This window comes from Papio anubis, chromosome 10 (assembly GCF_008728515.1).
Source record: "Papio anubis isolate 15944 chromosome 10, Panubis1.0, whole genome shotgun sequence".
Classification (NCBI taxonomy): domain Eukaryota; kingdom Metazoa; phylum Chordata; class Mammalia; order Primates; family Cercopithecidae; genus Papio; species Papio anubis.
In genome coordinates this window covers 46,191,258-46,206,096 of record NC_044985.1, presented here as the reverse complement: position 1 = coordinate 46,206,096, position 14,839 = coordinate 46,191,258, and the positions used below count along the sequence as shown (strand labels likewise).

The 14,839-nt window shown below is 35.2% G+C and overlaps 1 protein-coding gene and 1 long non-coding RNA gene across 7 annotated transcripts in view; one reads left to right on the top strand and one right to left on the bottom strand.

Annotated features, from left to right (window-relative positions):
- The window catches only part of LOC103876278, a 38,403-nt gene extending 35,364 nt beyond the window's left edge, over positions 1 to 3,039 (bottom strand). The window contains exon 1 of the long non-coding RNA XR_004176534.1: positions 2,976 to 3,039. This is a non-coding gene — a long non-coding RNA (uncharacterized LOC103876278). The remainder of the gene's footprint in view (positions 1 to 2,975) is intronic.
- Positions 1 to 14,839, top strand: part of KCNH7 (potassium voltage-gated channel subfamily H member 7) — a 465,762-nt gene that overhangs the window by 309,002 nt on the left and 141,921 nt on the right. For 5 of the 6 annotated variants that reach the window (XM_021923671.2, XM_009182334.4, XM_021923672.2 and 2 more), the window contains exon 4: positions 12,143 to 12,571. In XM_021923671.2, the coding sequence (XP_021779363.1) occupies positions 12,143 to 12,571 (429 nt within the window). Of the gene's footprint in view, positions 1 to 82; positions 3,281 to 12,142; positions 12,572 to 14,839 lie in introns of those variants that run through there. The other variant, XM_021923673.2, reaches the window with a different exon arrangement.

The following is a 14,839-nucleotide window of genomic DNA, read 5'->3' as shown; positions in this document are numbered from 1 at the left end:
ATGAATACCAATAATGTAATTTGTTTAGATGGTGGATACCTAGTTTAGTTGTATTTCATGGTCCATCAAATTGGATGGAAGTGAAAAAAGGAGGGTACATCAGCAACATGGCAGAGAAGGGGACTTTTAAAAAAGATAATGTGTCTATTTAAAACTGAAATGTAAATGGAGAATTGAAACCTTGATTTCCTAAATGGAAGATAGTCTTTACAGTAGCCTCTGGGATATCATACACAATTTATGCAACTTTATATTGTGATTAAAATAAAGTCTTATGTACAAGTTATAACAAATGCAGTAGAGATTCTGCTTCTTATTTTGTGAACCTAAGTGGTTTCCCTATGCTTTAGCCATCACTCATACAGGGAATCATTGGAGAGAGTACAAATATGCAGATAAAATTATTCCAGAGCATTACAAAGGCCCATTATTTACCACCTGTATATCGGTTTTGATTACACCCTTCCGTCATTATATGAACTAGATTTCCTTTTACTTGGTGTCAGTTTTTGAAGAATGGATTATTAAATCAAGCAGAAAAAATAGAGAGAGACAAATTATGCTTTGTGCCTTCTGATACTATCCAATTTCTACTTCATATTTTTTCTCATCTTTGGCAAACCCCTGCTGATATTTTTTCTTTGAAGTATAATGTTACTACCAGTGTAAAATAATGATATTGGCTATTTCAAACACTGTTGTTCCCCAGTGATAGCCACTTTTAAAAAAATAAAGAATAAAAAAATCTGATGCACCTATTTTAGCAGACACGTCTTACCTTCAAAATTGTAATATTATTACTTCAAAACCTACACTGTAACTACCAGCTTCTGTATCACTTGAAATGGTCTTAAATAAAAATGTGGTTACAAAGAAGTATACAGTGGTATTCACAAAGGCAAATTTTAAACTGGCATTTCCCTTTAACCAATGCTTACTCTCTCACCAAAGTGTTTGTAATTGTGTGTGTGCGTGTGTGTGCACGTGCGTGTCTCAGAGTGGTAGGATTTCAGTGAGAGTAATAAGAAAAAGGTTGTTGTGTGTTTGGGAAGATGTGACTTTCTGAAAATTTAAATACCTCTATTGAAATAGAGGCAAAATAAAGGAAAAGATGTGACATGACTACACAAGAAGCATAGCTTCAAAAAAAGGGAGGTATTAAATTATGAAGATTAAGTAAAAGAAAAGGAGGTAAATACACAGTAGAAAATTTGGATTATAAAAAGGCATTATGATACATTGGGCTCCATATATTCTGAAAACTGAGAGACTTATTTTATATTGAATTAAGTGGTGGATCATTTCTCATACAAATACCTAGTTTCAGAGCCAGGAACTCTACACAAAAAAAGTGAACAGTTTTCTCTGAGAAGACCTAATTTTTCACAAACTTATTATCTGTAGAAGACATGGAATTAGCCACAATTAGATGACTTATGTCCCCTGAAATGAAGCAAATACAGAAGAAAGTGTTATGTTGATAAATCTTATCAAATTTTGATAAGTACTGAATAATTTGAGCCAATTAATTGCTACACAATAGATATAAATACCAAATAAAAGATGAGATTGAACACTTTCTCACCGAAGTCTTCTGTAAAAAGTTTGCAATCTAATAAATGGAAATAATACAGAGTGAAAGAGAAAATTGTGCATTCCCTACCACATTTAAAGTGGTAAGGGGCCACATTTAAAGGAGCCAATAGTAATGGGAAAGTGTGCTCTCTTCTTTTCAGCCGTAATATTTGATGATGTAGAATACTTGTGAAAAATGGAGGAGAAACAAATTATGCGTTCTTGTTTATGTGATTAATGCCCGAGTTAACTGTCATCAAGTATAAGAGGTTTTCACTTTTACTGTTTTAGATAAATTATTTTTGTTTCATTTTAAATTATTGAAAACTACATTTGAATTTCATATGTCTTCTGTAGCATTAATCTAGTATCATACTCTGATTCACACACAGATACATGCACACTTTTTAATTTTCTAAACATTTCTTGAAGGGATTGGGGGAACCTAAATTAAACAAAAAGTGGTACTTAAGTTGGATTCCCTTCTTTTACATTCCATGTCACCACATTCCCTTGAGTCTTTCCACGTCTGTAACAGCTATTTCAGTACCATTTGCTTGTTTCTCTCACTCTACTCTTAAAAGCTGTTTGTTTCTCCCCTGGGAGCTGCTTTTAATATTCCTTCCTTCTTAGTCATCTCTATATACCCTGCTTGGGCAACCTCATCCTTTACTTACAGGATAAAGACCTTCTCACAAATCAGTATCTCCAGCTCATTATCTTTCTTTAGCCTTACTTACAACCTCATATATCCCAGTAGACATATCATTTAGATTTTAGTATTTCTGGGTGATTTAGCATTTCAAGCTAAGAACTGCCTTTCCATCCTCAGCTACCATCCATTTCGTCCCAGCAAAAAACTGTTCCTTTTCATAAATTATGAATAGAATCATTATCCAAAGCTCCCAAGCCAGAAACCTGGGCATGATACTAAACTTCTCCTTCTATCTAATCCTCTATTCTCCCAACCAAAGGTTAGCCAAAGTCTATGAAACACATCTCTTAACTATCTCTCTCACATAGCCCGCTATAATTGTCCTACTTAGACCCTCAACACATGTTTCTTGGACTGATATAATAGTCTCATAATAGGTATTCCTGCTTTAAGCTTCTTTTCTTCAGGATTACATGTTATTTTGCTGTACATCACATCATAATCCTCCACTGTCTATGTCTTTTACAATTGTCCTCTATTGCCTAAAATATAAGACTCCAAAGCCCTGTGCGTGCATAATACAATCAATCTATCATGATATAGCTTCTGATACTTCTTCAGTCTAATTTCCCATCACATCCCATATTTTAATGGGGATTCCTTGAAACTATCATTCACTTTATGCCACCTAATTTGTATCATGTGGTGTCCCCTCTACTAAAATGCTTTCCTCCTTCTAGCATACCTATTCCAAAGGACTCTTCATCTGTGGCAGATGCTTGACTCGCCCACATGAGTCCACATGTTCCTGCCCCTGTGACATCATAATACCTCATACCTGTCTCCACTACCACATTGGTCACATCTGTTTGCTTAGTAAACAAGTAACATGAATGAAGAAGGCCAGGAGTAAAAAAATAGAGAGAGAAGTGAAGACTGGAAAACTGGAGAACATCTTTATCTTATTCGAAGTGGCCCATAACCCTACAGCTCTACTTCATAGCAGGGACATTTTATTTTCTTTCATATAGACTTAATATTTTGCAAATAGTAAGTATCCAGTACATATTTGTAGAAGACATAAAAAGTTATTTTTTTCATTTAATAATTAAGCTACTTTTTTCCTACTGAATGGGCATTACTCAGATTGCCTATCAGTGGTTCTTCAAGTGTGAGACCATCAACGTCACCTTGCAATGTGTTTGAAATGCAAGTTCTTGGGCCCTACACCAGAACAACTGATTCAGAAACTCAGAAATTCACCAAGCTGTGTTTTAACAAACACTTCAAGTCATTCTGATGCCCAAGAAAGTTTGAAAACCATGGTCTAGGTTAATGAATGTTTAGATAGAACTATAAAAATAATTTTAAGTGAAAATAAATGTAAAAAAAAAAACCCTGAAATTTCTGAAGCATCTTATAGTATTTTTTTAAAGTGTACTTTTTCATTTAATCTTATTAAAGTACTATAAAGGACATCCATTATTTTTGAAAAGATTAAAATTACACTTTCCAAATCAAAGATAATTTTACTTGCACGCTTGCTAAAATTTTGAATTATTCTAAAAGCTTCAACTGAAGCTAAACCTATCCACACAAAATATAATTGATAATTTAGGCAATTATCTAGCTAATTTAAGCCACTAAAATTTTATTCATATTCTTTGGACTCAATACTCTGGATAATTGACACGTAAAATACACATTTGCCTCAATAGCTACATTACTCCCTCAAATTTGTATCTCAGTTTTTAGACCTCAAGCTAAGGAACAAAGAAATTTTCCATAGAGCTGGTTTATAAAAGTGCTTTTACAGTGTTTTTACTATTCTCCACTGGAGCTGAAAGTCATTCTTTAATTTGAAGATGAAGAGCTGCAATAGTAATATAGAGTTTCCCATTCAGTAAGCATTACTATAGAAACAATCTGTTATTCAGATGAATTTAATTAAAGGTTTTACACTGTAACTAATGTTTACTATTCTTCTGCATTTTGAAGTTTCCTCTTTTTAAAGATTAAATTTGATGAAAAAGGAAACATGACATGGTTGCAAAAAACAAATCTGAGGAAAGTTTAGTCATAGTTGCAATAAATTTTATGTCATGTGCCTTTCCCAACCCCCAGGATTTGAACAAAGTGTCTATTTCTAAGGTCAAGAAAATTGCTAGTAGTTGAAAAAAATACATTATTTCCTCATTAACAATGGATGTTAATGAACGCCCAAATTGGTATATCCACATCAGAGAGCCCCCATGTGAGTATAATTTGGAAAATTTTGTTACCTAGCAACACCCAATCAGGGGCAGTCCCTATTCATACAGCATTTGGGTAACTGGTGTCTGTACCATTTGTGTTTGGAAAAGTCCATCAAGAGAGTATCTGTTTATGTGATGACTACATGATCATCCATGCTCAATTTTGGTTAAGACGTTATCACTTTCACAGGACTTGAATGGAGTTTTTAATTTGACATTTACAAACAGAAGGAATCTATCAAAAAGAAAGTATGGGTATTGCATGCATTGATTTACTAAGCTGTTATTTTAAGCGCATAGAAACTGAATTAGGTGTATATTATGCTGCTGTGTTTGCTTTCATTCCCAATCCCCTCTCACTGAGAGATTTTAACCCTAAGAGGCTGAAAGCAGTCCACCACTTTGTCCTGTCTTCTGCCCTATCCCCCTTATCCAAATTCATGTTTCTTGCTTCTTTGCTCTCGTGATGACCCAGCCAGATCACAAGCAGTGTCCCTCAGATATCGTCAACATTTGTGAACATGTTTACGGGAGTGCTCTGTTGCTGCTGCAGCTCCTGTAATTGTTCTCATGCCTTGCTACAGCACTGACTCCTCCAACCTCCACTTACTGCCTTTAACTCACATAACTTACAGATTCCAATTAGACCTCATCCTTACTGCTCACTGTAAGATCTTGCTTTTTTCTCTGGTATCTAATACCCTAGGAAATGTCACAGGATTCTTAGCCTTTCATGGCATTACCGATCTGATCTGCTCCTTTAGAGAACCTTGTATCTAGCTTCAAGTTTATTAGGTCAGTAGACTCCCTGGTGATCTTTTGTTATCGCTGACACTAGGCCTGCTCTGGCTACAGTGGAACATTTGTCACCCACTAATCAGGGTAGCCACTTGGCTAAAATTGAGTTCACATTGAATGATAATCTTTCCCAGTCTAGCTGCTATCTACATCCTTCTTTGACAATATTCTGAGTTGTTCTACCAGCTCATAGGCAATGTTATATACCTTCCTACATATGTAGGAGTAGGAGAGACTCATGTCCTTGCAGGATCCCTCTATGAAAATTTTCTTCCAAAAAAGAAAAAGGCAGCTATGTTAGTCATTATCTCTGTTTATCCCACCAAATCTGATTTTCTTCTCTCTCTGATTCAGGAGTTAAAGTCGTGTTTCTCTGCAAATCCAGGGTTATGTGGTTGGAGAAAATTCTCACACTGATTTTAAGGCTTCAGATTTAATGTCAGGCTTGTAAGTACTCTGACATTAGAAAGGTACACAGATACCAATTCACACATCCTTATTTTGTGTGATAATAGGTGACTGTAGGCTTAATTCAGATCATATTTTTTCAGGCCAAAAGATGGCTACATTTCTCTCTCTGTACTGGATGCTGTGGCCCTAAGACCAGACATCTTCCTTAGGGCTGAGACAGCCCAGCTGCTGGAAATATCAGCTGTTCCAGATACACTGCTACCTCTCCCTAGAAATTGTGATCTAAGGCAGGAAACTACCTTACCCAGCATTATGGCCTTTCCCATGGTGTGGCTTTAACCAGTGACTGGTAGATACAGGGAAGCAAAGGCCAGGTACTCTGACTTCAATTTGGCAGAACTCTGAAGGGCGTATCCCTGCGTTTGAGCTCCAGGAGGATTGGCCGAAGCTTTAGCTGCATATGAAAAGCAGTTTAACTTTCTCTTCTTAATCCTGCCTTTTTAATAGACATAACATAATAGACATGAGAGTACTCCCTCAATAAGCCTTTTCACAATCTACTCTCAGGAATCCAATGTAAGATACCCTCCCACCACCCCAACCCTTTGTGAGGGGACAGATCTCTGCTTATGGCCTTTACAACAAACCTCACTTTACTCCCCACACAGATCCTCTCCTGTTTCACCATGGTCTCTAATTTGCTTGACTACTTGAACTTAAGTTTCTCTCTACTTTTCAGTCCATACTTCAACCTAGCAGAACCAAGCAGGAATAAACTGCTTCTAATTATATTTAATTGGGTTTTTGCAGTAAAAATATGACATAATCAAGGTTCTAAGAATTTATAGAAATGATGAAAAATTGAATGAAGGAAATGATTGGAAACTTGCCATTGTGTTGTGAGAAAAATCAATGATTGAAAATAGATGGAGAATTCTGCAGATTTTTTTTTGTTTTTCCACAAGAAAATTATTGTTTCTAATATCCCTAAATGTAGTCTTAAGTTAGAAGAATTGCTTGGAGTCAAAAATGGGTGTAATAGTTTACTTCCAAACTGTAATAGATGAGAATCAATTCACACAGGAAAGAAGTGGGGAGAGAGAGAAAGAAAGAGGGAGAGGGAGAGAATAATAGCAGCAGATTGATGAGGTCTTCTCAAATTGGAAAAGTTTAGTAAAGCCAATTTCTAAAGCCCCATTACCACAGGAGATAGGTTATAAGTGTAGTTGTGATCATTATAATTTTATGAGAAATGTGACTAGCACAAATATGTCAGCAAATAAATTTAAAACTAAAAGGAATATAAAGAATCAACGAATCCTGGGGATCTTAGGGGAGGTCAATGTTGAAGGGCTTTAGTTGGAGAAGGGGAGTTAGTTATTCAACTTCTGAAATCATAAGCAAAATTGTGTGTATGCATTTATCTACATTTATTTCAAAGAGAAATCAGGATTTTCATTAGATTCTCATGCGGCTATTTATGACCCAAGAAAACACCAAACCTTGGGTAAAACTAAAATTAAATCAAGGAAACTGCTGTTTTATGCTAACCTGACATGAATTTTCTGTATGAATTTGGCAAAATATTTAACATTTTTGCATGTGTACATTAAAGTTATAATTATAGACTTTTCACAGAGAAAGATGATGGGAATATCTATGTTTTCTTGGTTGAGAACTACAATTTTGTTAGTTATATATGACAGGATTGATGAAGATGCGCCCTCCAAATTTATATTCAGCATCTTCACAAAAATGACATGTCCTGAGAAAGACATTATACTAGTAGTTAATTGTAACTACTATAATTATATTCATGTATATTAACAACTGTATGCCTTCTTAGATGAAAAGGATGTGTTTAAACAAAATTATAATCATGTAAGTCATTTACCAGTACTTGTAATTCTTTCTGGAAATGTGTAAAAATGTGTGCAAAACCTTTTTCTGTTTCTCTTATTTCACATTTTTTGAGCATTATAGTAAATAGGTTAAATAGTATCTATTTTAATTATTCAAATTAGAAATCAAATATAATAAAATCTGAAGACTTAACTTGCACGGATGTTTTTCAGTGTTAAGATCCATAACAGGATTACACTCATCTATGTTTTATATTTCATGCCTGAAAGTGCTAGCATTGAGCAAAATTCTCAATGTGCATTCTTTCCGCATGAACTACAGTTAGACAACTAAATCTGTAATGCAATATAACATGGTCCTATTAACCTAGTGATGCAGAAAAGACCATCTGTACCACACTGGATATGACTAAACTATAGGAATGAACTAAATGCCTATGTGGTCATTAATTTAAGAAAGCCAGTGAATTGTTTTTTAAAGGAGGAGTGTGAAGTAAATGATGAAAAATTAACAAAAGTAGTCATTGACTTTCAATGCATTGTAATAAGCTTGCAGAATTGATTTGTAAACTGCTTTAAAACTCAATTTCATGTGCATTAAAGACTAATCAAATGACTTGGATGCAGTTCACTGATTTTCAACTTGGCAATTTACTTGAGAATATAAAAGTTATTAGTAGAGATATGTAAGAATGCTTGCAAAACAGTTATCACGATGAACTGTTACTTAATCTTATTTGCGCAGATTGGTTACTCTTGTCTTTGTCTTATTAATCCAGAGTTTAATGTTGATTGTACTTGTGGTTTGTCTGTATATTGTCATGTCTTCTACCACAGAGATAAGTAGTAGAATGATGGTTACCAGAAGATAGGAAGGGTACTAGGGTAGGGTGTGGTGGATAAAGTGGGGATAAGTAATGGGCACCAAAATACAGTTAGATAGAAAGAATTAGATCTGGTGTTTGGTAGCACTTTAGAGCAACAATAGTTAACAATAATTTATCAAATATTTCAAAATAACTAAAAGAGTAGAAGTGGAATGTTTCTGACACGAAAAATGATACATGCTTGAGATGATGGATATCCCAATTACACTGATTTGATCATTACACAATGTATTCTTGTATCAAAATATCATGTGTACTTCATAAATGTGTACAACTATATGTCCATAATAATTAATAATAAAAATGTTTAATTCTATTTCAATGATTTGTATCATTATTAACTGCTAGACCACAAATGAAAGCTTATAATAATAAATTGGCCTTCTTAAATTCTCAAATTTTCTGTAACAGGTATTTTACATAAACTTCATAGATGAGTGAAATCAAATAGAGAGGACATGGTACAGAGTTCGCCCTTTTCCATGAACTGTTGAGTTCTACTCAATCAATATTTTTTGTTAAATGTCAGTCAGTACAATTCCAGGAGGTTAAAATTCTCTAAAGATAGTGACCAGAGCAATTAAATAGTCTAGTTTTCCTACAGTCAAAATTGAGCACATTCTGAGTTCAGTTTAGAATCTGTTTGTGAGAATTCATTTACCATGCCAAGTCATTCGGTCAGAGCTGGGATTCAATGGTGAGGAAAATAGCCTGGGGTCCTGCCCTTCTGAGGCCTATGGTCCAGTCATGGAAAATAATTTTAAACAGAAAATCAACAAGTGCATAGTTATTAACTGTGGTGAAAGCTATGAAAGGGGTGGTAACCTGTTCAGAAGGAAGGAAAAGCTTCCCCATGAAATCACTTTGGTGCTGAAATCTAAAGGATGAGCTCAGTAGGTGAAGTAAAAAGGATCAAACAGAAAGAAGCCATGAATCTGAAAGAAGCAGAGGCCTCCAGGGGAATTAAAATTCCGTATGACTGGGTTCTAGAGAGTAAGAAGCTGCAAGATGGAGATAGTTTTGTCTTCCGTCCCCAAAGAGAAAGTTATTGGTAGCAGGAGAGGACAGGGGAAGAGTGGAATTGTGCAATAGTTTACATAATCATATATTAATTTTTCTTTCTTTAGAGATAGGGTCTCTCTCTATCACTTAGGCTGGGATGCAGTGGCTCAATCATAGCTCACTGTAGCCTCAAACTCATAGGCTCAATCTGTCCTCCCACCACAGCCTCCCGAGTGGCTAGGACTACAGGCATATACCACCATACCTAGCTATTTTTTTTTGTAGAGATGGGGGGTCTTGCTCTGTTCCCCAGATTTGTCTCAAACGGCTGACCTCTAGAGAGCATTACGCCTTTTCTTCACAAAGTGCTGGGATTACAGGCATAAACCAATGTGCCCATCCTCTGAATTTTTTAAAAGATAAAATTTTTTTATTATTTAAAGATAAAAATTATTAGTTTTAAGGGTGGACAATAAAGGTACAAATGTGAAGAGTGATTGGGATTCTTTTGCAGGAAATCATGTGAACCAGTATAGTATCTTGGAAAGATGTAGGAGCAGTGAAGATGAGAGAAATGAAAATAGACGTTCAGGAGGCGAAATGAACACAATTAAGGGATTGATATTAATGGAATATTGGGGATGAGTGGGAGAGAGAGAACAGTATCTAGAATGGTCCTTAAATCTCAGGTTTATATGACTGGATGGATTCCATTCACAAAAAAAAAAAAAAAGAAGAAGAAGAAAAACAAAAGCCTGGGCTTGAAGGGTCAGATTATGAAACTGGACTTGTTATAAGATTGTAAGGTGTCTTTCAAGTGGAGATGTTGATGAGTCTATTAGATATACAGTTTTGGAATGCAGAGGAGAGGTCTGGGCTGGAGATATATATTTAGGAGTCATTGGACTGAAGACAGAATTGAATATGTGGATATAGAAAAAAACCATTCACTGGAAGAATATACTCAACATGGAGAAATGTTTGTGAGTTTTGAGAGTGTTCTTCCATGTTTTAGAAGCATCTTCAATGCATTGAGGAAAAGTTCATAGTAAATCTATTAAAGATAATGGTGTCTATGACATTTAAATAATATAAGAAGGTAGTTAATATTGCAACTCAAAGATTTAAGTTGACTGACTTAAGGTCAGTGTGTAATTGTAAAGCCATGGGTAATGTGGACCTAGACTACTGTGGGGACAATAAAAATGACAGATTATTGTTTGGATACTTTGTCCTCTGTTTTTATGTTATTTCAGGAGTGAAAGTTTTACTTTATTAGTTTTTTTAGTTTATAAACGAATGCATGCTTGACATAAAAAAAGATATATAAAGAAGAATGCAATACACTATACCTCCCTACTTCCAAACCCACCCACTGAGCTAGTCAACATTAAAAGTTTGAAACTTTCAATACAAATATATGAACAAATATAAGCTGTTGTTTTATTTTGATGAAAATTATGTGAACACGTGGAATTTAAACTTGCTTTTTTTTAACTTAACATTATATTTGAGCAACCTTTTAAAGAATATCGTTGGATTCCAAATAATAAAAATGCCATAATTTATTCAGTAATTCTCCTTCTAATGGATAATCCAATTGTTTCTCATTTTTATGCCTTTGCAATATCCCACATGTGGATAACTGAGTCAAAATAAAAGTGTATGTTTTTTCATTTTAATAGATATTGTCTGAAGACTTTCCAAAGAGTTTGTAGTAATCTGCAATCCCACCACCAAAATGTCAGAATGCTCCCCAGCATTCTTTGCCAGCACTAGATGTTATGCTTTCTTTCATTTACTGCAAAATTGAAGACTAGAAAAATTATATCCTCTTGTTTTACTTTGCAGTTTTTACTACTAGTGAGTTTATATACCTAACAATTAAAGTTTAATATTTTAATGTTATATTTATAGTTAATATTTTAATTTTTAACATCTGCTCTTTAAAGTTTATATTTAGTTGTCCTTCTGTGAATCAACCACTCTGAGACAGACATAACATTATATGCCATACTATCCAATTTTGGAGCCAAAAAAAAAAGAAAAGAAAACAGGAAAAAGAAATCTTTACCAGTATGGTGCATTTCTCTTTAAAACCAAAAGTCCTTAAGAATTCCAGATGGAATGATAAACCTCTCATACACAGTTGACCCCACTTTTTCCACCCAAACTTGACTCACAATATTATTCAGTACAAATCTTCTAAATATACAAGGTCTATTCTTTACCTCACCTCACTTCCTTCCTGCCTGCTCCAACACATTAGCCCTCCATCACCCACACATGTACATAGGCTGTACTCACTCCTGTGTCTATCCCTGGACTTACGATGCCCTAGATCATATTTCCTTAAAACTCTGTTCATCCTTCAATTTCCCTAGAAAAGTGGATGTATAGTGGATGCATGTTTTTATTTTATTAAAACTAAAAGTCTCCTGTCATCCAAATAATTTTATGTCGCTGATGTGGATCTAATCATCAGAAACATGATAAAATTATTTGCTGTTTTCTTATTACTTATATGATGCTTCACATTGGTCTCAGAGAAGTTTTCTACAATATCCCTTATTCCAACTATAACCATTGATTCATAATTATTTTTATATGGTATTTAAATGAGTCAACAATGTTTGTTTTTGTTACAAGATATATCATTTACCTTATAATAATGCTCTCTCCTGTCTCCATTTATAGGGAAATTTTTCGGGTTCAAGTTCCCTGGTCTGCGAGTTCTCACTTACAGAAAGCAGTCCTTACCACAAGAAGACCCCGATGTGGTAGTCATCGATTCATCTAAACACAGCGATGATTCGGTAGCCATGAAGCACTTTAAGTCTCCTACAAAAGAAAGCTGCAGCCCTTCTGAAGCAGATGACACAAAAGCTTTGATACAGCCCAGCAAATGTTCTCCCTTGGTGAATATATCCGGACCTCTTGACCATTCCTCTCCCAAAAGACAATGGGACCGACTCTACCCTGACATGCTGCAGTCAAGTTCCCAGCTGTCCCATTCCAGATCAAGGGAAAGCTTATGTAGTATACGGAGAGCATCTTCAGTTCATGATATAGAAGGATTCAGCGTCCATCCCAAGAACATATTTAGAGACCGACATGCCAGCGAAGGTATGTTTGATTTTTTTAAAAATGGAAACATATATTCACGAGTAATAAATGATTATTTGCATATCGTTTTAAATTTCAACAATAATCCTTATGCATTGGGGAAAGAAATGTGATTAAAGGCTATTAAAAATCTGAGTCCTACACTCAGAGTTGTTACTGATTTCCTCTTTGAACCCTAATGAGTAATTTAGTTTCTTCTGGCTTCTTTATCTGTATTTCTGAAATAGTATGATAACCATTATCTGCCTACCACATGGAGTGTTAATTAATTAATGCTTATTATAACATGCGCTTAGGTGATGAACACTATCATCTCAAGCATAATTAATTTTGCTGCATTTAGCAAATGATCATGCCCTGGAAGAAAGAATTTGTGCCATCAGAGGGCTAGTTCATTGACCGACTCTTTCCAAAGGGAGCAGCATAGGAACCGTGATGTACTGAGTGATCAGAAAGCTGTAAGCTGACAGGGGTGCAAGGTAGGTAGGAAGAAGGGGAAAAATGTAAAGGGAAAAAAAATCCTGAAAGTCCTGATCTCAACCAAAATCAACTGGAAAAGCAAATCAGAATTTATTTCTCCCTGACCTCTTTATGTTCACATTCTTATATTAGCCAGTAGTGAAATTAAGAATACTTAAAAAGCAATGGCAGAAACAATTCATCATGAACACAGTAATTGATAACGTTGGTTAAGTACTTACTATGTCTGAGGCAATGTAAGTGCTTGACACACATTAAGTCTCATTTTACTCTCATAACAACCCAAATTAGGAATCATTTTTAAGCCCTATTTAATAAGTGAGGAAACAGAGGCTTAGATATGTTAAATAAATAACTAGACTAAGGTTACAGAGCTAGTCAGTGTCAGAGCCTGGCTTCAAACTCAGGACTGCCTGTCTCCATAGTCTACAATCTAACTCATGCAATATTTTTCCTCCCTCACTCCTGCTCCTCCATGAAACCTTGCCATAGGAGGAGTCTGTTGAATCTCTTGACTTTCCCCAGGGAGTCTGAGAATCAAAGTTCCCGGAACGGGTACAGCAGACCCACTTTTCAGATTCGCATAGATTTGGGTTCTTGAGATACTGGCTGTCCAAGCTGTTGCTGGTTTTGTCTTTAAAACATTAATTCTTAGTGTGAGGTGTTAAGCACTTTGTCAGCTGATCACACTTATTTTTCCAGCCTAATTTCTAGCCCCAGCAAGACTCTTTTCCCTACTACATACTCTATTCTACACCTGCACGGATATAATTTGCCTTTTCCCAAAAATGTAACATGTGTTTTCTTGCTTCATTACTTTGTTATGCCTGGAATACTCTTCCCCACTTTGTCCCTCCTTATACTACCACTCAGCGTCAGGGACCCATTTCCCCCTTCCCAAACCAGAAGAATTAAATCATTTCACACTCAAGTTTACAAACCAATATTTACATATAGTGTAGCATGGATTGCATTTTATTTTTATTGTGTATTATATGTCTGTCATTCTTGTCAGATATGTAAACAAACAAGTATGTTGCTGTGAGCTCCTCCAGGATAGGCACTCTGGCATAGTGAGCTCTGCACCCTTAGTATCTAGCACAATTGTCTACTTCATGGCAGATACTTGATAAATATTGGTGTGACATTGAGAAGACCATGTGATGTTGAGAGGACTGTGCTTGTGAGTTCTTTTTCAAAATCATGCAGATCAGAAAATAATGAGTTATCTGCTCCATCATACTCTGAAGTTAAACTGAAGTCTTAAGAGTAAATTGTATAGAGGATCTTTATCTAAAGGACACCATGAAGTAGAGAAGGCAGAATAGGTGAAAGGAAGAGTTGGCAGGAAAAAGTTCAAAGAAAGATAAATTGATAGCTCAGAAAAAGATACAAGAACAATTAACACATCCTTTTAATCTGTGGGCCAAAGAGGGTCAAAAGGAAAAAAGAAAACACAAGGCCAATTCCCAAATTGGATAATCATCTAAGGTCCTAGCCCATTTAGTAATGGCAGACTCAATATTTCCTGACAGAATGAAACCACTAGAATTTGATCTTTGGTCAGTGAGTCCTGTGGCTAAACATGACTAGTAAATTCAATATGGTAATTCAAATGGCCAGCATATGTTTTAGCTAGTTTAGTTAGTGTAGTCACTTTTAGCAATCATACTGACTTTTCAGAAGTTGACCTTTCAGTGATTCCCTAGAGAGATCCTGACTTCTATAACAGTAGTATAGTAAAATTCAAAAACAATAAATTTGAAAATCAAACTGATATGTAATCAG